The sequence below is a fragment of the Penaeus japonicus genome, unplaced genomic scaffold, assembly GCF_977035675.1.
Source record: "Penaeus japonicus unplaced genomic scaffold, GWHDUDI00000001_assembly GWHDUDI00000035, whole genome shotgun sequence".
Classification (NCBI taxonomy): Eukaryota; Metazoa; Arthropoda; class Malacostraca; order Decapoda; family Penaeidae; genus Penaeus; species Penaeus japonicus.
This window is the reverse complement of record NW_028234437.1, coordinates 13,287,182-13,314,681: the sequence shown is the minus strand read 5'-3', so window position 1 is coordinate 13,314,681 and position 27,500 is coordinate 13,287,182. Positions and strand designations below refer to the sequence as shown.

General features: G+C 43.8%; 2 protein-coding genes across 4 annotated transcripts in view; one reads left to right on the top strand and one right to left on the bottom strand.

Moving 5' to 3' along the window:
* Positions 1-1,477: 1,477 nt before the first annotated feature.
* Positions 1,478-27,500, top strand: part of LOC122257362 (uncharacterized) — a gene marked incomplete at its 3' end in the record, with an annotated part of 57,848 nt that continues 31,825 nt past the window's right edge. The window contains 2 exon segments of one of the 3 annotated variants that reach the window (XM_086531428.1): positions 1,478-1,735; positions 27,486-27,500. The exon segment at positions 27,486-27,500 is cut by the window's right edge and continues 77 nt beyond it. In XM_086531428.1, the coding sequence (XP_086387554.1) occupies positions 1,714-1,735; positions 27,486-27,500 (37 nt within the window). 3 annotated transcript variants of the gene reach the window in all.
* On the bottom strand, positions 4,561-7,625 carry LOC147467554 (uncharacterized). Its single transcript, XM_086531425.1, has one exon. It carries the CDS (start codon positions 7,277-7,279, stop codon positions 5,729-5,731), a length of 1,551 nt encoding a protein of 516 aa, XP_086387551.1. The 5' UTR covers positions 7,280-7,625; the 3' UTR covers positions 4,561-5,728.

Sequence of the window (27,500 nt, the reverse complement as noted above, 5' to 3'; positions counted from 1 at the left end):
AGAGAGAGAGAGAGGCAGAGAGATGGATAGATATATAGACAGAGATAGATAGATAGATATACAGATAGATAGAGAGATAGAAGGAGAGAGAGACAGGGAGAGGGAAAGAGATAAAGAGAGAGAGAGGGGGGGATAGAGGGAGAGAGAGGGAGATAGAAATAGAGAGGGAGGGAGAGAGAGGGAGGGAGATAGAGGGAGAAAGAGTGATAGAGGGAGAGAAAGAAGGGTGGGAGAGAGAGAGAGAGAGAGAGGGGGGGGCGTAGGTAGAGGAGAGAGATATATAGAGGAGGGGAGGGGTGTGTGGGAGGATGAGAGAATGAGAGAGTGAGAGGGGAAGGGAGAGAGAGAGAGTTACCATGTGTCCTTTCAGTTCATGGACGAAAAAGTTTTATGTCATCCAAATCTGGCAGATTGGCACACGGAGGATAATGATGATGATGATGATGATAATGATAGTGATAATTGTGATTATTATGATAATGATGGTAACTATAATATTGATGATAATGATATAATAATGATAATAACAATAGTGATAATGATAATGATAACATCAATAATAATAATAATGATGATAATAGAGTAGTGATAATGACAATATAGATGATGATAATGATAATGATGATATAGTAATGATAATGATGTTGATAGTAATCATAATAATAACAGTATTATCAATAACGATGATGGTAATAATTATAATGATAACAATAACAGTAAAAATAATAATGGTATGATAATACTAGTAATGCTAACAGAATGTTAGTTTTCAGTCTCATTTGGACCCTTATCTACAATGGTGATAATAATGATGATTTTAATGATAATTTTAATAATGACATTGAAAATGATGGCAATGAAGTGAATGATAATGGTAACAATAGCAATGATAATGATTCTAACGATAATGATACTAATAATGAGGATAATGACATTGAAATTGATGATAATGTAGTTAATGATAATGATAACAATATCAATGATAATGATAATACCAATGATGATGAGGATAATAGTAATGATAATGATAATAGTATTAGAAATAAATTTAGTGACTATAATAGTAATAATTATATAGGTAATAACATCATTGAAGGTTATGATAAAGATAATGATGATAATGATAACAATAATAATACCAATAATGAGAGTAATAATAATGACATAAATAATTATTATGATAATAACAGTAATAATAATTGAGTATAATAAAAATGATTCTCATGTGGATAATGACGTCTAATCCTGCTAATTAATCATGATCACATCCTGCACAAAAAGTAGAAAAAAGGATACAAGCAAAAGCATGAGAAGCGGCCTTCCAATTTTTAAAACAGGAAAGAAAAAGTATCATGATATAGGTTTCGAAATCGCAAACCTCTCTACATTTCGCCATTTCTTTGCTTTCTGACGGCCTTAGCTAAGTGCGTATAAAACCCCGTTCAAAACCCTGTTAGAACCCCGTAGAAATCCGTTAGTGCCATCTGACGGCGGGCTCAGAAGCAAGGTTTCGCCTCGTCACGCCAGTCAGCCAGTCCCTATATAAACGATCGCGCTTGCAGAAGCCGCCTCTCTCCGCAGCTTTCTTGAGTAAGATCTGTGCAGTGACCGTGATTATTTTAGACTTATCTAGAAGCAGTGCCAGTTGTGATAAACTGATCGAAAAGCAGGGCCAGTAGTGATAGATATACTGAGCCATCGTACTCACCAGAAATGAATCGTCCTCACCAGAAGAGTAAGTAATCTTATGTTTTGTAGTGTATTGAGATGAGGTTAGTTGTAGTGGTTATGTAATATTTTTAGCTTTTTATTGGGGTTTCTGCTACGAAGTGCCCTTGGCTAGGGCAGGCTAAAATCGGTCATTGGAAGTGAACCTGCACGCAGTGGTTAAATAATTGAAATTGAAATTGAAATAGTTTATTTGGTCAAAAAGTATTCGGATACAGTCATATACATTGTTTAGTTCTGACCTAGCTTTTTTGGTGACGTGTTGCACCTTAAAAAGCTTACAAATTATACACTATCTATGACATTAAAACATAGGATTCTAAAAATAAAAATACATATGAAATCAACAATAAATAGTAAATAAGCATTGGGAAAAAATATATATATATACACATAAATATATACATACACACATACACACTCACACACTCATATATATATATATATATATACATACATATACACACATACATACATACATGCACATATATATACATATACATAAACACATACATACATACATATATACATATATATATATACATACATATACACATATACATACATATACACACACACACATATATATATATATACATATATACATACACATACATACATACATACACATACACATACACATATATATACATACACACATACCTACTTATACACATATACCAATACACACACATACGCATACATACATACATACATATAGTATACAATATAAGTACAATTGAATAGAACAATAAAATATTCTAGGCACAATATAAGAAAAAAATAAATCTTAATGCATTAATAGATATACAGTTGGACATTCATAATAGGATAACGAACTGTGACTAACTAGCACAAGACAAAGTAGAATACTCATTATTAATCTGTTCATTTTACTTTCTTTATGTAGTGTAGCTGTTAATTAGATAGGATTTTAGACTGCTTTTAAAATTGCCAAGAGTAGGTTTTGATTTTATTTCAGGGGGAATTCCATTGAAAATAACGGCACCGCGATATCTAATATGGCTCTGTGATTGAGAAGATGAGACTAGAGGAGGGCAGAGTCTGAAGTTGTCTCTTCTGGAGTAAACATTGTTTGTGCTATTACAAAAATAGTTTGGAGATGAAATTAAGTTGTGCAAACATTTATAAGTATATACGGAGCATACGAAAGTGTAAATATCATTGAATTTTAGTAATTTTAAATTGACAAACGATTCGTTGGTATGATCTGTGGTCTTCAGTCCCATGATATTTCTTATAACTTTCTTCTGTAAGACTACTAGAGGATTTAATGATGTACTGCTAGCTCCGCCCCATACTGTCAAGCAGTAAGTTAGATTTGAATAAACTAAGGAATAGTATAAAGTTAGCATAGCCTCTCTGTTTAAGTGGCTACGTGTTAAATATAGTATGCCGCATATTTTGGCTATTTTGCTACGTACATATTGGATATGACTGTGCCAGTATAAGTGTTTATTTACAATAACACCTAGAAATTTTGTTTGGTCTACCTCCTCTATGTTACTGTTATTAATAGTGATCTGGGGAAGTGGATACGTATATAATTTGTGTCTGTTAAATATTATATAATGAGTTTTACTAGGGTTAATGGTAAGTTTGTTTGCGGTTAGCCAAGTATTAATGTTCACAAGTTCTTTGTTCATTTTATCCATCAGAATGTCAATGTTCCTGTCACTGATATATATGGTACAATCATCCGCAAATAAGACATAGTTTAAGGCGGAAGATGATCTTGGCATGTCATTTATATATATATTGAAGAGCAGTGGCCCAAGGACTGACCCTTGAGGGACTCCATAGTTTACTGGCAACATTATTGAAGATTGTCCATTTATTGATACATATTGCATTCTGTTTGAAAGATAACTCTGGAACCATCGGAGGGAAGGACCACGAAAACCATAATAGTGTAGTTTGTCTATGAGAATTTGGTGATTTACAGTATCGAAGGCTTTAGATAAATCTAGAAATACACTAATCATGAATTCATTGCCATCAAAGGCTCTAAGAACATCATTTGTAAAGCACTGCAATGCTGATTCTGATGATCGTTGAGCTCTAAAACCAAACTGGACATTTGATAATATATTGTGGTAGTTACAGAATTCAACCATTCTATTATACATCATGGTTTCGAAAATTTTGCCAAATGCTGAGAGAACGGATACAGGACGATAACATTTTGGTTCATCAAGTGGTCCACCTTTATGTATGGGAATAACTCTTGCTATTTTTAAACATGATGGAAACATACCTGTCTGCAGAGAGCGATTACAAAAATATGTAAGTGCCTGAATTATATGAGGCAGAGATTTTTTTATAATAGACATTGGAATGTCATCATTTCCAGCAGAGCTGTCTCGAGACTCTCTTACAATGTTACACATTTCAGATTCTGTATAGAGTCTAGGGGAAAAATACATTTGTAGGGGGTTGTCTAGATAATTTACATGACTGGCTACCGACGTTTCTAGTTTGCTCGCTAGAGCTTCTCCACTGTTGGCAAAATAAGAATTTAATACATCAGGACTTAATGCCTGTAAAGGAGTCTGCGATTTTCTATTAAGAACTGTGTTTATGATGTCCCATGTTTTCTTATTATTACCTATGGAATCTGTTAATTTATTTTTGTAATATGTGGCTTTCGCATTACCTATCATATTTCTAACCTGATTCCTTATTGATCGGTATGCCTCCCCATACGTTATTGGTTTCTTTTGAAATTTTCTCTGCAACTTATTCTTCTCCTTGATTAGCTGCTTTATTTCGTGGGTAATATATGGTTTATTTAAGTGCTGTGTCTTAATCTTTTTATGTTTTATGGGAAAATATTGGCTAAAAATGGTGTAAAATCTATTATGGAACTGGGAGAAGCCTTCGTCAACTTCAGTTGAGGTAAGGTAGTTAAGCCAATCGACGTTTTCAACATGTGACAAAAAGTTCTCTAAATTTGCAGCACTGAAATCTCTGAATTTTATGACTGTAGTGTTAGGTGTTTTGGGAGAATCTCTGGATTGAAAACAAGAAAAGACTGGGAAGTGATCAGATACTGAAGAATAAACAATGCCATTCGTCACATTGTGCCTGATATCATTTGTCCATATTTGGTCTAAAAGCGTGGCTGTGTTTGTGGTTACTCTTGTAGGATATGTTATGGTGCAGTAATGGAAGTGGCTGTGAAAGAGTGATATGAGGTCCACAGCATCTTTGGAATGTGCATGTTTCAAAAGATCTATATTAAAGTCACCAATCAGGTACGAAGTCGACTTCTCTCGTTGGATGATGTTTAGTACCTCAGATAAACTGTTCAGAAAATCACATGGGCTACTATGTGGTGGTCGGTATATGCATCCAACTAATACCTTGTTTGCTTGCATCTTAACTTCTACGAAAATAGTTTGTATATGTGGTAGAGTCATTGTGATATCAGGCCTGTATTTTGACGAGTATTTTGTTGAGACATAAATACAGACACCACCTCTATTTCGTGAAATATGGTTAGAATAATTTACATAATTGTTAAGATTATAAAAGCTTAGAATACTATCGTCTAATTTTGTTTCACAAAAACCTAAAATATCAAAATTGCACTCGAAAAAAGCTTTGCACTCTGTTTGAAACTCTTCGAGTTTAGGTGGCAAGCTATTGATATTGAAACACATAATTTTAAGGGATTTTTCAGGGACGTCAGCTAGAAAATGGTCTAAGGCATCAGGCAAGTGATATTTGCTAGGCGGAATATCCAAGTTGCTTTTCAGAAAGTGATTTGGATCATTGTGTCTCTCGTGGCTATCAGAGTTATCTGTACACTGAGTAAAATGTTTCTCTAATAAATTGTCTAAACATAAGCAAGAGTTCTTATCTTCAGAAAAAATACATTGTACAAACTCTTCATGCTCTAAAGCGCTAAATGGAAAGTTATACATTGAGAATGCAGAAAAGTATGTGCTACAACGTGTGATACTAAGATTATGGTTTAAAAACCTTTTTTAATGGCTGCCGGTGTTTTCTTATGAGCCTGTCGCGTTTCCCTCATGACCTGATGTCTTACGACTTGATGGGGGTTGCTGGAGCCGGGCTTGGGATTCTTCCCCTGCTTTGGCCGAACACCAGTACTAGGTGCTCCGGCAGAAGTAGCAGTGCCAGGGGAACCAGCTCTCGTGGCACCAGCAGTAGTACCTGTACCAGGGGAACCAGCACTAAGGGCTCCAGTAGAAGTACCTGCAGCAGGGGAGCCAGCACCAGGGGCATCATTTGTAGCTGCAGCACTGGGGGAACCAGTACCAGGGGTACCAGTAATAGTAGCAGCACCAGAGGAACTAGCAGCACACTTAGCATCAAGGGCACCGGCATTAGTACCAGCATCAGGAGCACCGGCAGGGATACCAGCAGTAGTAGCAGCTCCAGAGGAACCAACAGTAGCGCCAACAGTAACATCAGCACCAGAGGCAGTAGCAGTAGCTGCAGTACAAGAAGCGCCAGCCGAAGCACCAGTACAAGAGGCGCCAGCCGAAGCACCAGTGCCAGGGGCAGTAGTAGAAGCACCAGAGACGCCAGCAGAAGCACTAGCATCAGGGGCATTAGCAGTAGTAGCAGTACCAGGGGCGCCAGCAGTAGTAGCAGCACTCGTAGTAATAGTAGTACAAGCTGGAACAGTAGCATTACCAACGGCATCAGCACCAAGAGCACGAGCAGCAGTAACGGCACCGTTGTCAGCAAAAGCAGCAGCATCATCACGAGCACCAGTAGGAATATTCTGGGCGCCGACAGGGTGGTGGTGTGGCGGCATGGGATATTCGGCCAGCGAGGACACCGAGGGGGCGGGCGCGGCAGGTCGTGTTGGAGCCACGGGTTGTAGGGTCCGATGGGCGCGTCCGTGGTGATGTGTGGAGGGCCGATCCTTTATTACAAGTTTAGTGTAATTAAAATAAGCAATCTGGCCTCTCTCCCTTGCTTCACGTAGTCGTGGTAGTTGTTGGCGTCGGATATCTATTGTATGCGGGCATAGGTCCTCATTTACGTAAATGTTTGTTCCCCGCAGCTTGCGTTTGTTTTGAAAAACATTTTCTCTGTCTTGGTAGCATGAGAATTTCGCCACTATGTCTCGAGGCTTGTTTTGCTGGGCTTTGCTTTCTCCCACTCGGTGAACCCTCTCCATTTCTGGGGTTATTCCAAGTTGCTCTCTCACTATTTTCTTTATCTTGAAATGTGCTTGTTCCCAGTTCTCATTCCGATCTTCGGGAATACCACTAAATCTTAGGTTGTTTCTCCTACTTTGGTCGTCAAGATATCGTAGGCGATCGTTCGTTTTTTTTAATTCCCGCATAGTGTTAACAAGGTCTGAGGTTGAACGTGTTAGTTCAGTACGGAGTACCTTGTTTTCTTCTTTTATTTTGCTGAGATGTACTTTCATGTCTCTGATCTCCCCGTCTGAGAATTTTTGAGCATCCATTAAATCTTGGATGAGCGAAACGATGTTTCCATTATCTAATTCCTTAGAATGGTTAATATTCATGCCCGCAGCCATTGTAAATTCAAAGTCAGTTAAACTTCAGATAGGCAAGCAAGATGGTGCGTTGATGGTCGTTATAGGTGGTGGTAATGATTGACAGGTCGTTTGCGAGGTCACTCAAGCTTGACCTTATTATTGCGCATGCGCAAAATTCGAAAAAAATGCGCAGGAGAGGTGTAGGAATGAGTTATTTTGCCTTAAAACAACACAAGTCCCAATCTACCTCAACCAAAGACCATCACAAATTGACCACGATACACTCACTTCAAAGCTTGGTGAAGCTCTCAGAGCATTGAAAGCCAAAACCTCGCGAAAACTGGCAATGACTGTTGAGCGTTGACAGTGCTCTGCGTATCCGCGGGAGAGCGGAGGGAGAGAGGGGGTCCAGGGGGGGCGAAGCCCCCCTTGGCTAGAGCAGACCAAAAATCGGTCAGTTCCGTGGTCGGTGGTGGACGTTCGTTTTGAAAAGTTACCGTCTCGTCAAATCAGCGCGAGTCATTTGACGGTTGATGACTTGACGAAACCCCGTTTCCACCAACATCGTCAACTCTCGTCATGCCAAGGCGATAACTGGATGCACAGTTGCTTGCTGCAGTAGTTGCTGTGTTGCTGAAGCGATGTCAGTTCGTGACATCTTGAAAAATTATTATCCATTAACCATTTGGACCACACACACACACACACACACACACACACACACACACACACACACACACACACACACACACACACACACACACATACATCCACACATACACATCCACACGCACTACATAATACACATACACTACATATACACACATTCATAATTATTCAGTTCTCCACAATTACATCCATTATGCCAAACTTTATCCTGTTATCCAAGTAGGGTACACTTGTTATATTCGCAAGGTTCACTATGTATTTAATTAAGAAAAGCAAAGGCAGTGGTAATTTGACATTTGTATTAAAGGAACAGTTTAACTATATAGGAATATACCACGAGTCGGAAGTAGGCCTATAGTACTTAACAGTAGTCCATAATGAATAAAAATATTATTCAGTAGCAACCTCCCTCCAGAGAGCAGCTATGACATCACGGTCTCGGTGCCTGGAATCACTTGCATCATATATAGCAGGTCGCTCTCGGACTAGGTTAATTAGGAGTTCGATTACCATGATGTCCACACCACCGCTGACGAGCCGTGACTTGCGGTAATCTATGCAAAGCCGCAAACTCTTGTCCTTTTTTCTCACCATTACAATAGCTGCCGCGTACGGACTAGAGCTCGGGGATACGATTCCCTGCCGTGACAGCTGTTGTGTGATCTTTCACTTCGTCAATGTGATTAGGTAGTGTACGTCTGTACGGGACCCGAATCGGTGCGTCGGTGGTTAACGGTATCACATGTTGCATGCCCGTGGCTCTCCCTATCGGCGCTTGTTCGCTTGCAAAGATGTCCCTATAGTCCTCCAACAACCCTATTAACTGTTCGTTTTGGCATCCATTTAAATTCTCTTTGCACACTTTTACTGGTGAGGGTTCATCCTGTCTGACCATTCTAATACTTCCTTCTCTCGCTTCGACTTCCTTCCCCTCTGACACTCATCCCTAACAAGCAGTCATACGCATCCCCAATCTCATCACACACTAATAACCCAACATCATTAACTTTCCTCCCTGAAACCTCCATGTCTACCGAAATATACCTTTCACTTGCCAACACTTGCCCTCCGAAAGATCTCAATTTCATCGTAGTCGGATTTAACTCGATGCCTCTCCTTTTACGCTAGTCCTCATACGCTCTTCTACTTATAAGGGAAACCTCTGACCCTGTGTCACATAAGCTGACCACTTCAGTGCCCTCTATTTTGACTACTATCTTTGGACATTCAGAATGTAGCTTTACATCGTCATCTCCCCGATTTACGAGAAACGCCCTTTGCTTTCGTCCGCCGAAATCTGTATTTACCGACGCATTGGGCTCCTATGAGTGGCGGATTGCTGTCCCACAGAGCCGTCTGAGTTTCCCACCTTAGGCTCGTAGTAACGCCGGCTTCGCTCACTCTCATACCTCTCACTTGCTCTCGGACACCACCGGGAGATATGTCCCGTCTCACCACGCCGGTAGCACAGTATATCGTTGACAGTCTTACTCTTTACCCAAACTTTCTCATCTATACTCCTATCATTAACACTTCCTACAGTATTCTTACGTTCTGAGAAACATTTCCATTTCTACCCACTGCTCTTGTCTATCTTCCATTCTTCTTTTCTTTTTTCATCCTTAGTAAAGGTTCACACAGTCCTAGCCATGCATTCACCTATTAACCTCTTATCAAAGCAATCTCCCTGGTTCTGAAATTCATCATTAACTCCTATCAATGCGTCCAGAAATTCCCATGGCGTCTCATCAGTCCTTTGTTTCCTGGCAGCCATTCGTTCGTATAACTCCCATACTGATACACTCTGACCATACACTTTCAATAATTCGTCAAAGACATCCTTTACACATATCCATTCACGTCTACAGTTATACAGTCTCTCAGCTGCGGCTCCGTCTATGTGATTTAAGACGAAATCACTCTGTCGTCCTCATCCTCAGACATTTGCGCTAGTACACGCTCTACCTTCCTAGTCCAGCTCTTTACCATTCCCTTACCATTGAAAACATCTATCTTAGGGTCATTTCTAATCACTAGTGGTTTCTTAAACTGTCGAGTCTGATTGGCGACTGTCTCATGAGCTGCGTTCCCCGTTGCCAGGTTCCAATCCGCTCGAGCACGCGTCCGGCGTCCCTCCCATGAACGCGGCGTTGCTCGCGACCGGACTAACACACCTCCCATGACGTCCCTTCACTTCCTTAAACACGAAGTACGAAAGTAGTATTGAACCCCAGCAACGCGAAGATGTGTTCTTCGGACTCCATGTTCATTCTCTTATCCAACTCACAACATTCAGCACTTAAGAGAACCACGCTCTGCTACCATTTGAGGAGGGATAGAGTTTAGTTCAGGTTTCTCGTTAATTATGATGATGCTCTTGGATATGAGAACCTCGATTAATCTGGATCTTAGTGATTTTCATGAACTCTCCCGCCCGTGATCTTTTTGCTCTCTGTTTTAGCTGACTGTAGTGAGTGGAATAAAGAAAATGGAAGTTACGGTTTTCATTTATTATTGCAAAGTTTCTTAAATCGAATACCCTATAGCGAGGCAACACTAGAAATAGCACGCACACTATCTAAGTGATCACTTAACACGCACATGCTCACTAGTATTAATATGGATACGCACGTTGACGAGTACGTACTATAACGACTAACACACGGTAACACACCCACGCATAGTACCACTGATGATGTTAACACAACCACGCACGGTATCACTAATGTGCTATCTGCAATGGTTGTTTTCCTGTTGTTTTTTTTGTTGTTTTTTTTTCAGGTAGTTTAAGAAACAGCTTTTTAATTCATGTCCAGACTGGGAACAAAAGCGTATGATCCATAATGACTTTGAGAGAGAGGGAGAGAGAGAGAGAGAGAGAGAGAGAGAGAGAGAGAGAGAGAGAGAGAGAGAGAGAGAGAGAGAGAGAGAGGGGAGGGAGGGAGAGAGAGAGAAAGAGAGAGAGAGAGAGAGAGAGAGAGAGAGAGAGAGAGAGAGAGAGAGAGAGAGAGAGAGAGAGAGAGAGAGAGAGAGAGAGTCTGCTCATCCAGACATTCTTCCATTAACATTGATAGGAAAAAAAATCAACCTTCACTATATTTTTTGGGTTCATATCAGAACTGCAAATTTACCTGCCTCTTAAATGCCAGCTAATATCAAACAGCTCAAGGTCACTCAATGAAAAGATTTTACACATCCTGGACCTGCGAGGCTGAGGTTGGCATATGAGGAGGCCGATCCCAAGTTGTTTCCAGGGATTCCTTGACAATCAGATCAGAGAAGAGGGTATAAAAGGTAGAGGTAGATGAATAGGTAGATAGATAAATAAACAAACAGACAAATAGATAGATAATGATTAGTACATAAAACAAGAAAACAATGTGATGATTGATGAATATTCCATGTTTCGTCTAAACAGCAAAGGGTCATCTCTATTCTCTGAACTGTTTCCTCATCATCATATGAATACAACCATGACAGTAGTTACTTTACATGCCGTCCCTCATATTCTCACTCCACAAGGCCAACCAAGGCCTGTGTACGTAGGTCAAAGAACTCTTCTTTGTGTGCATTATAATGCATGAGAAAGGAAACTCAGAAACCCGTCGTCGCCACTAGCTTCTCGCCCGGTCGCGACAGACACCTTGGCGCCGCGATAAAGTTTCCAGGCATCGATCAGAAATTATTTCAGGTTGGATTTTTTTTTTTTTTTTTTGGGGGGGGGGGGGGGGGGGAACATTCCTGTGTCTTTTTATCTATAAAGATGATTATAAAAGATATCAACTATGATGTAAAAGAGAATTTCACTTCACGAGAAACAGAAATATTAGGAAACAAGCAGGTTGTAGCGGTCTTCTTGTGTGAACAGACAGCATTGCGCCAGGAAATGAACATTTTAAAATCCCCACCCCCCCTCTTTCTCTGTCTATCCCTCGCCCTGTTTATTGCAGTATTAGTAAAGATTGTTTATTACCGACGTACGGAAGTTTACATAATTTAGTGGAGCGGATAACTGCAAGTCACAGGAGAATCGTTCATTTCCGGAAAGAAGACCAAAATTGACATACACTCTCCTTGGGTGTTGCTCTTTTGATAAAACCGGTCACTCACCTAAAAATACAAGATGGAGGCCATTTTTCAAAATGGCCGCCATTGAATATACGGTAACACTGTATTTCGTAATAAAATCGGGAAGTCTTGTTGTATTTCAATATCTTGGTGTCGAATAATACACCTTTCACTGTGTAGAATCCGAATTTGGAATCATGGACTTACTAACTGACAAATGGTGTAAAGTAATAGCTCAACAGAGCGGATGTCAATGGACAGCCAGGGCACACTGGTGGCACCGCTGTTGTGAAACTCAGCATGGAGTTCAATATCATCTGAATAATTAGTCTAGTGTAGCTAAATAGTTACTTAAGTGTCCCAAATTCTGGCTAATAAGCCCACATCAGTTGACTACTGTAGATTGCATGTAGTTTAACATAGATGTTTAGTTAGACAGCCTTTAAGAAAGACAAGGAGTTTATGAAAGGACTGGAAGAGGAGGAAGAATCCACCTCCTATGAACCAATCAAGAAGAACAGGGTTGACTTCTTCCGACAGGCACCAGCCCCTGCTGACTCTTCAAAGCAAAGAGTGCTGAAGGAAGACTGTCAACTGTTCTCCGAGCTGTTCATATCATACCAGAGCAGGGTGTGTTACTTGAGGGAGTTTTTCTGTCATGAGACGAGTCACATCCTGCTGCCCTCAGCGATGGTGGGAAGCTCCACACCTGTCAGAAATCCACCTCACTACCATTCCTGAGACACAATTTGCAACCCCTGAGGTAGAGCCAGACGCCGACACCATCATCATTGATGGTGTAACGTTGGTGAACAGTCTGTCCCCACGGAGTTCAAAGACGTTCGAAGAGTACACAATGCTCGGTGTGTCCTTCCTACAATACAAACTTAATTGACAGACAGAGACGCAGGGTGACAGGGAAGAGCAAAATTCCCTTAAACTGGTCTCCTCACCTGACGTCGGCTTTTCGATTTACAAGACATACATTCAGGTTCATTCATGGTTCACGGTTCGACCTTCTTCAATGTACAGTGAATAACGCACACAACACACAACACACAACACACACACACGCACACGTTATTGGGGAACACGTCGGACTCTATAAAAAGTTTGCGATTTATATCTTTGTCCCTTATAGTAACGGTGAAGCGAGAGTAGTACTCATGTGCCATTTTTGTTTAAAACGTTTTTACATTAGATGTGTTGCTAAAATCATTAACGAGGAAGTGTTAAAATCTTCTTCGTTTGTATCTGGTTGACAGCTCGAAATGTTTCGTTGAACGCTACCTTAGGACGGTCGGCGCCTAGCAGGGGATCGCGTTCCTCCCTCGTTTTTCTTTCTCGTTTCCTCGAGGTAACGGGGACGAAGCCATCCTCATCTTGATGATGGGTTTGATGTGTCTCCGCTCGTTCTACGTAGTTGTTGAGGACGAGAGGTGCTGCTCGAGGAGTAGGAGGAAGGGTGGTAGGGTGACAGGGACTCCAGGCCCGTGGTGACGTGTTGCATCTTCCCAGTTGCGGTTGGGTGGACGAGGATTTTGCTTGTTCTTCCTGTTACTGTTTCTGATGTAGCTTCTTCTGGGCGTTACTAGCGTAGAAGATTCGTTACTCATGCTAGTTGTTGGGGTCTCTGCGTTGTTCTTGGATAAACGGTTGCGTGGCACCGGGCGGGGAGCGGCTGGCGTGCGTCAGCAAGGTCGCGAGTCTGTTGGGTCGGCGCAGGTACAGCTGGAGGGGCGGAGTGTCACGGGAGGTTGGAGGTGGTGGGGGAGAGCTGGGAGGGGCGTTGATCATGGATGGTGTGATGGGAGGGGACGGACTGTCAGGAGAGGGCGGTGGTGGTGGGGGAGAGCAAGGGGAGGCATTGGTCATGGATACTGCCATGGGAGGTGTAGGGGGAGTGTTTGCGTGTGTTTTTTTTTTTTTTTTTTTTTTGTGGCGTGGAGGTAGAGGAAATTCTGGTTGGGGGAGGGGATGCAAAGAGGAAGAAAGCTTGGCATGCAGATTGGTCATAACACGGGGTTAGGATATCGGGCGTTGTGTGTTGGGGGGGGGGGGGGGGCGGTTGTTGTGACGGATGCCTCCTTTCCGCATTCCTGCGTCTGGGAGTTATACTCTTTAATGCAGATTGTTGTTCGGAGAACGTTCCGATCAGCAAGTCTATTCGTTTTCAATAAGATTTTGATTGCTAGAGGAGGGTTCAAGCTGGGTTTGTGTGTCTTGGTGTTTCTTATGAAGGAATAGTTTCACAATTGGCGTCGAAATACCTTCACTCTGGCTGCCGTTGGGGTGCCCATGACCATGGGCGAGGGGGCAGCTTTGACCCGTGCTGCCAAGGAGCCCGCTTCCTCGGGCAGAGGTCCCGTTACCCTGGGAAGGGGGCACGATACCCTGGGCTAAGGGTCCCCTTTCACTCCCGGGATTGGAGCTCGGGCTAGCTGCTCGGGGAAGCCCCCACACAAGCAAGCAAATGATCAGAAAAGAGGGGAGTGAAGTGGGGATAGGAGGGAAGGATAAGGTTGGGGAGAGAAAATGATATAAGTAAGAGAGAAAGAGCCGGGGCTTGACCCAGCATGCGAGGGAATAGTAGGGGGGAATAGCTGACTGGACGCGGAAACGGTAAGGAGAGGGAGTGGAGGGGGGAGCCCCGCGCCATCTGTACACCCCTCCCCTGGCCGGGTGAGCCGCGCTGGGCAGACTGAACTGGCTAACCAGTCCGTTCGCCCCACGCGGGCCCGGCAGGTGAGGAGGTACTCGGCTAACGAGGGTGGGTAGGGGGGGGAGCGGTCTGTCTGGCGCCATCTGCGGCTCCACCGTGCACTACCCTTCGGCCGTGACTACGGTGGTGCCCTCGGCTAACCTTCGAGGCTGCAGGATGAAGTACGAGTGCGAGCGCGAGAGGCTATCCCCCCCGCCCGCGTCGAGCGAGGATTTCTCCTCGTCGGCGGCAGGACTTCCGGGGTGATGTGCTCTGGCGCTCGTCACCACGTCGGGATTATCATCACTGGCCGTGACACCTCCTCCCCGGCTCGCGAGTTGTCACTCCTTGGCTCAAGGAGCCGTGGTCATGGCACGGGTGCAAGCGGCAGGTGTCACGTGTCGGAAATCCGAAACCAGTGAGATGGAAGGGAAGGATTAGGATGGAGGACGCTCGAGCTATGTAAGGATAATGGGATGGGGGTGAGGGTGAGGTCGTCGCTTCTCAGAAAGATAAGGAGAAAGGATTTAAAATCGGGAAAGGGCTCTCTCACGGGAAATTAACTTTAATAGGTGATAATTAAAAGGTGGGCTGGGGATAGGGGCAACAACCACCAAATAAAAACAACAAAACAGAACACGTAAAAACGAACAAAAAAACAAACTAAGAAACACGAAGTTAAAAGGTAAAAGCGTAAAATTAAAGCAAGGTAAAAACGTAAAAATATAAAAACAAGAGGTAAAAGGCAACACTAAAACATGAATGAAAAATACTAATAAAAGGAGACGGTGGCAACCTCACCGGGCCAGCCAGCCGCGCTGGCGCGTGATTGGCTGGCCGCGGGGAGGTTCCCACGCTCAACTTATAGTAAAAACTTTTAAGCTAAAAGACTTAAAAGGAAACTAAACATATTAAAACTGAACTTAAAATGATCGTAAAAAAGAACTAAAAACGCGTAAAAGGGTTAAAACTGAACAAGGGAAGGGGGGGAATGAAGGGTAAGGCCAAAATAGACAGGAAGGAAGTAGAAGAAGTTCACAATAGATAAAAGGATGAATATTGCCCAGCTCAAAAAACTGGCTCCTCTTCCTGCTCCCAATTCGCAGAGAAAAGATCGCGGCCGAGGCCTGCTCTTCTCCCCTCGAGCCAGGCTGTGTGTCGGTCTATCCAGTCGGGGCACCATGAATGAAGTTTGTGGAGTTGTCTATCCACCACCCTGCGCCAGTGAAGGTTCAGGGGAAGCACAGAAGCTCTCTCGTGCAATCGTGATGACGACACAAAGTCGTCCCACTTGACATCATAGACCCATCGGAGTGTTTTATTCTGGATGACCTGTAGCTTGCGCTTGTTTGTATGTGCTGCGAGTGTGAGTGTAAGAGGGTTGTATGTGAGAAGGGGGTGTATCATGGCTTTGAAGAGGTGCAGCTTTGTGCGCGGGGCAGCACTGCGAAATCGCAGAAGCGATTGTAAGGCCTTGCGAGCCAGTGCGGCTTTTTGACTGATATGATTATGAAATCTAAGCATATAGTCGTAATTTACACCGAGTACAGTGCAGGAGAGAGTGGTTGCGAGGGGTGCTTGTTGTCTGTCGAAAGAGTTTAAGTATATGTGATCGTAAGGAGGATTGTGTCGAGGGTTTACAAAGAGGACTTTTGTCTTTGTCGCGTTAGTTTTGATAAGCCACTTGTACTCCCATTTTGAGACTTTGTCGAGCTCGTCATTAATTCGCCGGACGACACCGGGCAGCGAAACATGTCTAGCTAATTGCGTGCAGTCGTCAGCGTAAAGAAGCGTCAGTGAATCGGGGTAAATGGGGTCGGGGAGGTCATTTGTGTATAAGATGTAGAGTGTGGGGCTGATTATGCTGCCCTGAGGTACACCTGCGTGCATGCAAATGGTATCCGAAATGTTACCTTTGAATTTCAACTTAAGCTTTCTATCATCCAAGAAGCTGCATAACAGCCTCTTGGTGCACACTGGGAAATTAAATTTAGTGCACAGCTTGTACTTCAGGCCAGCATGCCAGACCGTGTCGAAGGCTCGCTCCACATCTTTTGTCACGAGGACTGTCTTCAAATGTCTGTCCTTATTGTTTACACAATAAGACGTCAGTATGTTCAGTACGTCTTGCGTCGAGCGATGGGAGCGAAAGCCAAATTGTTTTGAAGAAAGCAAGTCATTGTCTTCAAGATACCGCCTTAGTCGGGAATTAATGATTTTTTCAAAAATTTTACCTAATGTCTCGAGTAGACTAATTGGGCGGTAATTCTTGGGGTCAGATAAGTCTTTTTGTGGCTTAGGGATTAGGGCCACCAAAGCAGTTTTGAAAGGTGAGGGATAGTAGCCAGAGGCTAATGAAGTATTATACAGGTGCGTCATAGCTCGTAAAACGTTGTCGGGAAGATTAATTAATACGTCGCGTCCAATCTGTGAGGAGCCTGGAGCTTTTCGAGGTGTTCTCTTAATGATTTGTTTTACTTCCTCCAGCAAAATGGGAGCACTGAGTTCGCACGTGTCGTCCAGATTACCCAGGTGGATAATCTGCTCTGGTTCTGTTTCTATCCTGTTGTTCTGGCTCAAGGTGTTAATTAAATTTACGTTATCGTTTGCAAAGGGGATAGGCTGATGAGGATAGAATACAGTTTTCCAGTGATCATGAAAAATTTTAATAACATCCACGGGATCTGAATATTGAATGTTGTCCTTGAGGAGGTGATTGAAGGGAGGGAAATTACTACCTTTTAATTGGCGGATCTTCTGCCAAAATTCCCGTGGATTGCGAACTCTCGTTGATTCTACTTTAGTAATTAAATTATGCCAAAAAATTTTGCGGTCGTTATCAAAACTATCGATGACGTGGTTTCGTAGGATAGTGAGGTCCCACCTCACTCGGTGCAGACTATTTAAATTATGAATAAAACGAGTCCTAAAGCAGGTCAGAAGACGCTTTGTTCTCTCAGAAGGATGAAAGGATATTCTGTCCTTGTATCGCTCCCTGGGATGGAGCGAAGCATGGCAGCAGAAATCCATGAGAAGAGATGATGCCAATGCCTATTTATTTCGAGGGAATTTTCCCCATCAAGGTTAAAATCAAAATCTTCAGCTTCTAAGAATGATTTGAAATCGTCCCAGTTTGCTTTTTTGTACCGGAATGACGGTGTTTCTTTGTTTTGTATAGGTGACATAGAAAGTTTGATAATCATGGGTATGTGGTCCGAACCGATGTTCGGGCCAGGTTGTATGTGTGAGTGGTAGGCGAGTGCCGCCCTGTTCCCGAAAACGAGATCAGGACGACCCTTACCTCTGCTTGTATATACGGTGTGGAAGTCGGGTCCGATGTAGTGCAGTGTTTTTGTTTGGAAAATAGACAAGAGCTGTCTACCGTGTGCGTTGTTGTTTGTGTGGTGGAAGGCGTGATGTGCTGCGTTGATGTCACCGGCAAAGAAAACTGGGAGGTTATTATAGCTAAATAGCTTGTTGAAATCGGCAAGAGGTAAATTTGAATTAGGTCTGATATAGGCAGTGGCAATCATTACAGGGCCTTGTTGCGTGAATAGCTTTACAGCCATGAAGTCAGGATGAATGAATGGCGGTGAGATGAACTCGAAATGGAGGGTGGATTTAATGAGAATACAGGACCCTGTATACAAGCCGTCTTGTGATTGTCTCGATGTGTAGCCGAAGTGTTTAATAGCATAGGAATTAGTAATAGAGGTAGAGTTTAAAAGAACAACATCGGGACTTTCCTGTTCTAAAAACTCGTAAAAAATGTTCCGGATGTTAAAAAATGACCTTACATTCGCTTGTACGATCGTCAGCATACCAATCAAGGAGAGTGAACGGTCTTAGGCTTCACCTTGTATGGCGTCTGTGGCTCCCGGAAGCGAGAGCGGGAGCGAGCGCGCCCGTGGGGCGACAGCTCGGCACCCTTGCCCAGGTGGGCTACTCTGGCGATATATAACTGGAACTCCCACCGAAGTGGAAGGGGACAGTTAAGTTAGACGAAGAGTTCAGGTGAAGGAAAACAGTCAGGAAAATGAAGGAAAGTCGTAGTTAGAGTAGTGGGAGGACGAAACTCCCTGTCTGACTCGTTAAGATGTTGAAGTGTCATGTCCACTCAAAACCTTCTGGAAGGCCTGCCAGGTCGGAAGGTGAAAAGTCTTTGTTGTTTGTTGATTCTTCTTCTTCTTATCTGTGGGGGGTGAGTAAGTTGAAGAGGGTTGGGAGGAAGGGGTCTGGAACTTGGGTTTGGGTTAAGGATAAGGAATCTTTATTATTTATTCATTAAATAGTTAGTAAAAACCAAAAAAATGTTAGTATTTTTTTTTTTTTTTTTTTTTTTTTTTTTTTTGAAGCGTGATAAAGCGGAAGAGGAAGTGGTGAAAGGAGCTGGAGAGATAGTGAAAAGAAACTTGGGAGGAGATGAAGTGAGAGTTAGAAAGTTAAGTAGAGTGAAGAGAGTATTAGCTTTTTATTGGAGTTGGTCTTGAGGAGAAGGAAGTTGAAGTGAATAATGGAAGTGTGTAAAGTGAAGAGGAAGTGATGAAGGGAGCTGGAGGGATAGTGGAAATGAAATTTGCGAGGAGATAAAGTGATAGAAGGAAAGCTGAGAAAGGTGGAGAAAGGAGAAAAGATAAGTTGTAAGACCAGGAGAAAGAAGTCAGAGAATAGCTTGCATGTGCGCCCTTAGTAGTTGAACAAAGCCCCGGGTCAACCCCTCGGGAGGCAGCCAGAAACCAGAACACCCAGCAGGCTATTTTTTAAGGGTTTTTTTTTTTTTTTTTTTTTTTTTTTTTTTTTTTTTTTTTTTTTTTTTTTTTTTTTGATTTTTACATTCTGAAGCTCTGCCCACGCTGCACTTCGCCGACCTCGCACGTCACCTTTCACTGCTATGCATGATGTGCCGTGCTTGACGTTGAAGTGGAGCCCTGTGGGTTAGCTTGTAGTCTTGGTTAAAAGGTGTTAAAAATCTTCATTCTTCATTCTTGAACTTGCAGGTCCTCTTGAAGTTACTTCGTTCTTGTCTTCTTGTCTTCTTTTAGCTTCTCCTCTTCATGGTTGCCTCCTTACATCATCGGTCTCCTGTACCTGATGCCGTGAATATGGCCTCAACTTCTTCAATGTCATTGATTCTGCTGAGGCTTTTGGGCCACCAGGCATGTGTGCCTTCTGGACGAACGTTGAGGCGATTGTAGAGCTCCTCATCCTCATCTTGGATTTTTGTCCATCTTCTTCTGGCTTGATGGTGGAGTCTCTGGTTGATCGCCTCGATCCTTAGTCTTTGATGGATCTCTCGTGCAGTGACTACTTCAGGAAAGCGAATATTCAGAATCCATTTGCCTGCCTGGTTCTGAATAGTCTGTAGCTTCATCATCTGACTTCTGGAAATAGTGTGAGTAGGCACTGGCGGGTATTCCATGATGGGCCGCACTAGGGCTTTATAAATGTAGAGCTTGGTTTCAGTACTCAGTGTCTGGAACCTTCTGATCTTGTTCAGCTGATGTTTAGCTTTGGTTGCTCTTTCATTTATGTGAGGGACAATTCCTCTTCTGCTAATTGTTAGCCCTAGTATCTTTCCTTTGTCACAGTAGTCCACTGCTTCCTCGTCCACTATCAGATCTGCTGTCTTGAATTTGGCCACAGGAATGACTTGGAATTTTCTCATGTTGGTTGAGATCTTCCACTGTCTTTCGTATCGATTGATGGTCTCTATGGCTCTGGCAGTTCTGAGTGCCATCATCTCGATCGATCTCCCTTCATACTTGATTATCTGAGTGATGTCGTCGGCATACATATAGTGATTGCTGCCATGTGATGGTTCAGGCAGATCTGCTGTGTATATGGTGAACAGTGTCGGTGAGAGGCAGCTTCCCTGTGGAACTCCACTCATGAGGGGAATTGCTTCGCCGACTGTATTGCCGACGACTATTCTTGCACTCCGACTTTCAACAAAGTCACACAATAGCTTGGTCAAGGACGTCGGGAGGTTCAGCCTGATGATCTTAAGTTTCAGGCCTGTGTGCCAAACTTTGTCGAAGGCTTTGGCCACATCTCTCAGAACCACATTGACTTGGTTCCTTTCGCTCATGGCATTGGCGATTTCTTCATATATGATTGCAATGGCTGTTGATGTTCCTCTGCCTGGTCTGAAGCCATGTTGCCTGGGATTTTGTAAATCGTTAATCTCCAGGTGATTTCGCAATCTTATGTTCAGTATCTTTTCAAAGACTTTGCCTGGGACTTCCAGCAGAGATATTGGTCTGTAATTCTCCACTTTTCTTGGATTTTTCCCGGCTTTTGGTATCATCCTGACTCTTGCTTCCTTGAAGTGGTCAGGGAAGTAGCCAGCAGTGAGAGAGGCATTGTATATGTTTGCCAGTCTCAGCAACATCTTGTTTGGAAGATTTTGCAGGATTGTTTTGTTGATCCTGCTTTTGCCTGGAGCAGTTCTATTCTTGAAACTCTGAATAGTTCTTTTGACATCTGTGGGGTTGATCTTGGTCATTAGTGGATCTGTGGGATCCAGTCTCGTGAAGTCAGAAGCAGCTTCTGGATATAGGAGGTGCATGTGCCTTCCTATTTCCTCTATGATGGTCTCCTCGAAATCACTGTCAAAGTTCTCTTCTTCTTCTTCGGTAATTCGGAAACAATTTCTCCAGTAATTTCTGAACAGGATTTCTTGTTCTTCTTCTTCATAAATCTTCTCATCCTGTTCGTTGAGGAGGTAGCTACTTCTGCTTTCACTTCTTCCCATCAGTTTCTTTATTCCTGACCAGAAGGACTGTGGATCTTTTCGATCCCATTCCACTTTTCGTACAAGTTCTTCCCACTTGTCATTTGCTGCTCTCCTCCAGTGGTTAGAGAGTTCTCTTTGCAAGCTTCTGTATCTTGCTCTCAGGTCTTGTGTCCATCCATGAATCCCTGCATAGTGCTGCAGGTGATTCGACTGTATATTTAGCAGTCTTACTTCAGCTGTTAGCCTTGGATGGGGGATAGTCCTGTGGTTGCTCTTGGGTACATGATGAGCAAGTGCAGCTTCAACATCGCTGTACCACTTTTCGACTTCCTCGTCAATCTCTTCCAATGTTGCAGTCCTCAAGTTGGCTGCAGGCTTGGACTGGAGCTCATCCTTGAATCCTCCCCAATTAGCCATTCTAAAGTTGAATCTGTTACAGTTTAGGCTTTTCAGGATTGGGTTGGATGATATCTTGAGGATGATGGGCAGGTGGTCACTGGTGCTTGCAGGGCCCGGTTCCATGATCACGTTGTGATGGGCTTGGTTATTGCACAGTGCAATATCTGGTTTGGTTGCTGTATTCCCTGTGATGTAAGTAGGGAAGTCTGGTCCCATGTGAATTAGGTCTCCATCAGCAACCATTCTAGCAATAGCATTGCCAACCATGTTGCCTGCTCTATTGTTTAGCATTGGATGGTTGGCATTGAGGTCTCCCACTATGTATGTGGGTAATCTTCGTCGAAGCAGACTGTATAAGTCTTGCAGTGGAACAATTGCCCTTCTTGGAGGCAGATACATTGTAGCCACTACTATTGGACCTCTGCTGGTCTCTATCTCCATTGCCAGCATTTCGTCAAAGTCGTCTAGAATCTTATGTTTGATTTCTCTTCTGACTGCTATTGCTATGCCATCACTTGCTTCTCCAGTCCTGTTCCTCTGATAACATAAGTAGGGGAACAGTTTCAGCCTGTCTGTGTCCTTCAAACCATGACTGTTGATCAGGACTACATCTGCATTTAGGGCTCTATACATGCCCGACAGTTCGTTCCTACGAACCATAGTCCACTTGAGGACGTTCTGCTGAACTACAGTGATGGTGTGATTCACTTGGATTTGGCTGCAGGTCCATCTTCATGCCTCTCTTGGGACTCATCATAGCCATTCCTCCTCTTCCTGTAGCTCTCAGGGTCGAGGTAAGTGATAGCCACACCAACGAGATTTAGGGAGGCTGCCCTAATTCTCCTATCTATGATACTGGCACATTCATCAGATTTCAGCCTCTGATTATTGTAGGAGTATTTCATCCTGCCATTTTTGATGTATTCTGCAACATCATCATCATCAATATTGCCGTTTGTGACGGTTTTCTCGGCAGTGTACAGGATGACTCCTACAGCTTTGCCCTTTGCTTCCCTGGCCTTCTTCACATTCTTGCACCTGTGTGGGGATGGCACCCTCACATACTGGGGTGCTGGTGCAGTGGGCTCTTCCAGTGGCGGCATTTCTTCTTCAAGAACTGGCAGATCTGGCATTTCTTCTTCTTCAGGTGCTTCTGTGGTTTCTTTGGGGGTTTCTGTAGGGAGCATAACCCTCAGGATGCCTGCCGAATTTACATCATTTGGAAGGTCCATCTCAGGGAGGTTATTTCGCCTCAAGGCTAGCTTTGCTTGTTCTGCAAAGCAGCCTGGTTGTGCAAGGTTGGCCAGGTGGGCATGCATCAAGGCAATCAGGGTCTTGACTGCCAGGTTGTTGGGCAGCTGCATGATGGGTGGCTGCGTCTCTTTAATCGCCGTTTTGGTAATTTCGGCTGTGGCTTTGGCTGTCTTTTCGATCGTTTTCTCGACCTTAGCTGTAGCCTTTGCAGTGTTTTTGACTACTTCACTCAGTAGTCTGGACTCTTTCTGGCTTTGGATCTCTTGCTTCTTTTCTACTGCCTTTGTAATCTCTTTCCTTCTAATAGGGCAGCTTCCAGAGAGTGTCCTGTGTTCGCCTCCACAGTTTAGGCATTTTTTGGTGGTGTTCTTACATGCCGTGAACCTGTGTCCGGTCTGTCCACATTCACTGCATTTCTCAGCATTCTTCTTGGTACATTTACCCTTTGTATGGCCATATTCATAGCAATTCATACACTGAATTACTCGAGTGAATCGTTCCTCTTCGATCTGGGCCGGGTTTATACTGTAGTTGTAGAGAATCAGTCCTTGTTCTTTAATCTTTTTGGCAGTCTGTATATCATGGAATCGAATCTTAACAATTCCATGTTGTGGCATTTTGTAGACTTCATCGATTTGCAGGCTGAGTTGTCTTACCAGTTCCTCTTTGATCTCTTCATTAGAGTGGCTTGTAATGTACGAGTCCACTTTTTTGACTACAATGGTCATCTTAGCTTTGGTTTCAAGAGGCATCTGGGGGTCAAAACCTGAGCTCTTAAGCTTTTGGCGGAATTCTGGTGACATTATCTTATCTGCATCGGTCAGGGTCTTTGGCAAAACAATGTATCCATTCCTAGCATCAATGATTCTTAGGAAATGGATTCCATTGCCAAACATCAGAGAGTTCAGTTCCTGTTTTCGAGTTAAAGTCGGAATGCCATCGAGGTTTACTTTAATTTTGGTGGTCGAAGCCATGGTTCCCAACGCATAGCTCGATCCTACCACTGAAAAAAGTCCAAGTCCTGCCTGAGTTGTCAGATTAAGTCCTATCTCTGACAACCTCCTCTTATCTCTGAGGAGCCTAACCAGGTTGGCTATGTAGACGGTGTCTAGCTAGAGTTGGCAGGAGTGTTAGAGTGGCCTGCCGCCGTTCCCTAAGCCTGACAAAGGTGGCAACCTCCGAGTGTTTCTTACAGTATCCCGACTAAGGGACCCCTTTGAGACCCCGGCCTTCGCCGGGTAAACCGCAGGGTTCGCCTTCAGAAACACAAGGTGTTATCCTAACGCCGAAAAGTGGTGGTAAAGGACAGGGGGGGACAGGTGTGTGCCTACAAGGATCTCTTGTAGCACCGAGGTGCTTGGCTCGAGAGAGCCGAGTGTCAAAACCCTTACTATGAAGGGATCTCTTTTAGTATGCCAACTCCTTAAAGATGTCAACTCCTTGGCATAAGTGTTACTCTCTTGGGATTAACTCAGGTAATCCAGGTATTCTTCTTCTTCTTGCTATAAGTGTTACACACTTAGCATGTAGACTATAACTCTTCCTTCAAAGAGTTGTAGATTCTTCTTCTTCTTCTTCTGAGGCTTCTAAATAGCTTCAGCTGGTGCAGGTAAGCTAGAGCAGGTGCTGTTATCTCAGGTGAGGTCAGGTCCTGATTGTGAGTCCTTTGAGTCTGAGTCACTCTGGCGAGCTCGCCAGGGTCAGGAAGTGACTCCTGAGAGTGGGAGACGCGGAAGTCTCGGGAATCGGCGGACCAATTCCCGATGCTCCCGCGTTCCCCGAGTGTTCCCCTGTCAGGGAGAACTGGTCCCGCCCCTGCCAGGGGGGCGGGACACGCAGCAGCACCCATGTCGTGCACGTCAACGTGCTCGACATCGATGCTGCTGTTGGAGGAGTCCGACAGGATGGTGTTGTCGTGGACCCCGGAGGCCGGGAGCGACGGGTCTTTTCTGTCTTTTTTGGTGTGTTTGTTTAGTGGTGAGATTTGTTTGCGTTTCTGTTCAGGTGTGTTAAGGGTAGTTTTTTCATGTTTAGTTTCTCGTTGTTTACGTTGTGGGAGTGGCTGTTGTTCGTGAGAGGTAGAGGGCTGTGGCTGTGAAATGGGCGCCACTCTATCTGTGTTTGTGTTTGTTTGTGTGTGAACTTCAGGTATGTAAAGGTTCTCGTGTTCGAAGATCTCCTCGGGAATTACTATGCTCGGGAAACCGTTTTTCTGTAGGAGTATAGGGACGATGTTTGCGAATTTTTTGGCGTTGTATCTGGCGGCAATCAAGGCCACATGGAGTATAGCTTGTATTTTCGGGTCGGTGTTTGGAGTGAAGGTGTTTGTCTGAGGGAAGTGAGGCTGGGGCGGCATAGCTCTTCCCGAGGGAATCGCGGTGTTTGTTTGTGTTCTGGAGGGAGTGGATGTTTGTAAGGGTCGTGTTGCTGTTGCGTATGTTGTGTTATTGTTTTGTGTTTTTAGCGCTTGTCGTTTATTTTTGATGATTTCTTTACGTGTGGGGCAAGACCCGCTGACGGCGACGTGCTGTCCACCACAATTGCAACATTTGGTGGGCTTGTTGCAATTGGCAAAGAAGTGACCTTCTTCGCCACAACGACTGCACCTGGCTTCGAGAGTACAGGTGTGTTTGTATCTGTAGCACTTCAGACACTGATCAACCTGAATAAAACACTCAGGTTCTATGTTGTAAGGGGGGACGGATGTGTGGAACATCACGATCCCACGAGATAGGAGTTTCTGTGCCTCCTCGGGCGCAGAGCATCGGATCTTCACGATCCGGGACTCGGGTGGCTTGTAAACATCCACCACAGTGACGTCATTCATGGAGCTAACCTCGGCCTGAATAGACTCAGCCGATCGTGGTAAGATGGTCTTATCGACCTTCTTAGCCACGACCGTACACTTAGCCTTGGTCTCGGGAGAAGGAAGAGGCTTAAAGCCTGCGGCCGCGAGTTTCCTCTGGCCATCGGTCGTCAGGAAGGGAGTCAGCTGTTCTTGCCTAGCAACAACAACCTTGTAACCATTGTGAACTTTTATGCAGTGAGTCACGGCTACCTCAGTGATGGTGAAGATTTTCTGGAGGGCCACCTCACAGGAGATGGGCCCCCCAGAATATGCTAATTTGATCATGTGACCCATGATACCATAGCTCGAGGATGATGGATGATGGGAAAAGGGGGGATGGAGGCTAGCAAAAAGCTAATCAAAATGACAGGACTTGGAAAGGTGCGGTTGTGGAATCAGAAAGTTCAAAGCACACTGTGAAGTTGAACTGTCTTTGTGTGTTAGGGCCGGGCAGGCACAAGGCCCTGTCAGGCGGGAAAAACCCTTATGTGCCTGACCGGATCCCTCGCAGTAAGACAATCCACTTACACAGTGCGTCGCGAATTATTTACGTGTTCTCTAAACAGGTAAATAATTCGCTAGCTGCAAGCAGGTATTGGCGAGTATCCAGAGGATATCACCAAGGGCCAGGTCAGTCAGGCTGTTAGCAGAGGTATCAGCGATCGTCAAATCTCTCAATACGAATAACCTCAACAACAACGAAAAACCTTGGAGCCTAAAGAAGGTCCAGAGAGCCCTTGGGAAGCCCCCTGGCTGGCTCCCGTTGACCCGGGGTGGTAGTCAAATTTCCCTCTGACTGTGCGGGACCACGAAGTGTCATGGTTTGGCGTTGGCGGCGGAGAGGAGGCAAAAAACACGTCTGTTTACCACGGGGGCTAGACTCAGGTAAGGGTAGAGGGAGGGGGGAGGTGGTGTTATGACCGTTACACGCATGTGCCATAACAGGTAGGAGTAGAGGAGGGAGAATGAGGGTGAGCCAAAATTTCCATCTTCATTCTACTTTAACAGCTTTGATATTAGTGAAACACGGAACTGGAAAAAGACATAAGGCAAAAGTTCCTCAACTCTTCAACAATTGTCGATCCCAAGCAATTGATGTTAAACGATCAGGATCACGTCCTCCTGATAATTGATGTCCTTCATAGCGGGAGTGCAAATAGTGACTTAATAAAAAAAAAAAAAATTCTCTAGGTCGTCACTTTAACATTTTTTGTATCAGTGTAGTAGAAAACTTTTTTTTAAGAGAAAGTATACGAGGAATTTATCTCTAAGCGTAACACCATTTGTTTTTATTGAGCCAAAGGAATCTCAGACAACTCTGGCCATACAGTTATTCTGGCGTAAATGAGCCAAGAAATTCATTTACGTTCATGGAAAAGCTGCCTGCAAAGGAGAGAAAGAAAGCTGTAGTGTTCATTCTCTTAGAACCTGGCTGGAAATGAAGAAATAAGCTTTACAGTATTATATTAGTATATCAAATATCATTAAGGTATGCATGGACATGAATTGTTTGTGGCATCTCATAACGAGTTTGCATTCTTTATAACAGAGCCCTTTGTTCCTTTTTCAGTTCGGTGTGACCCTG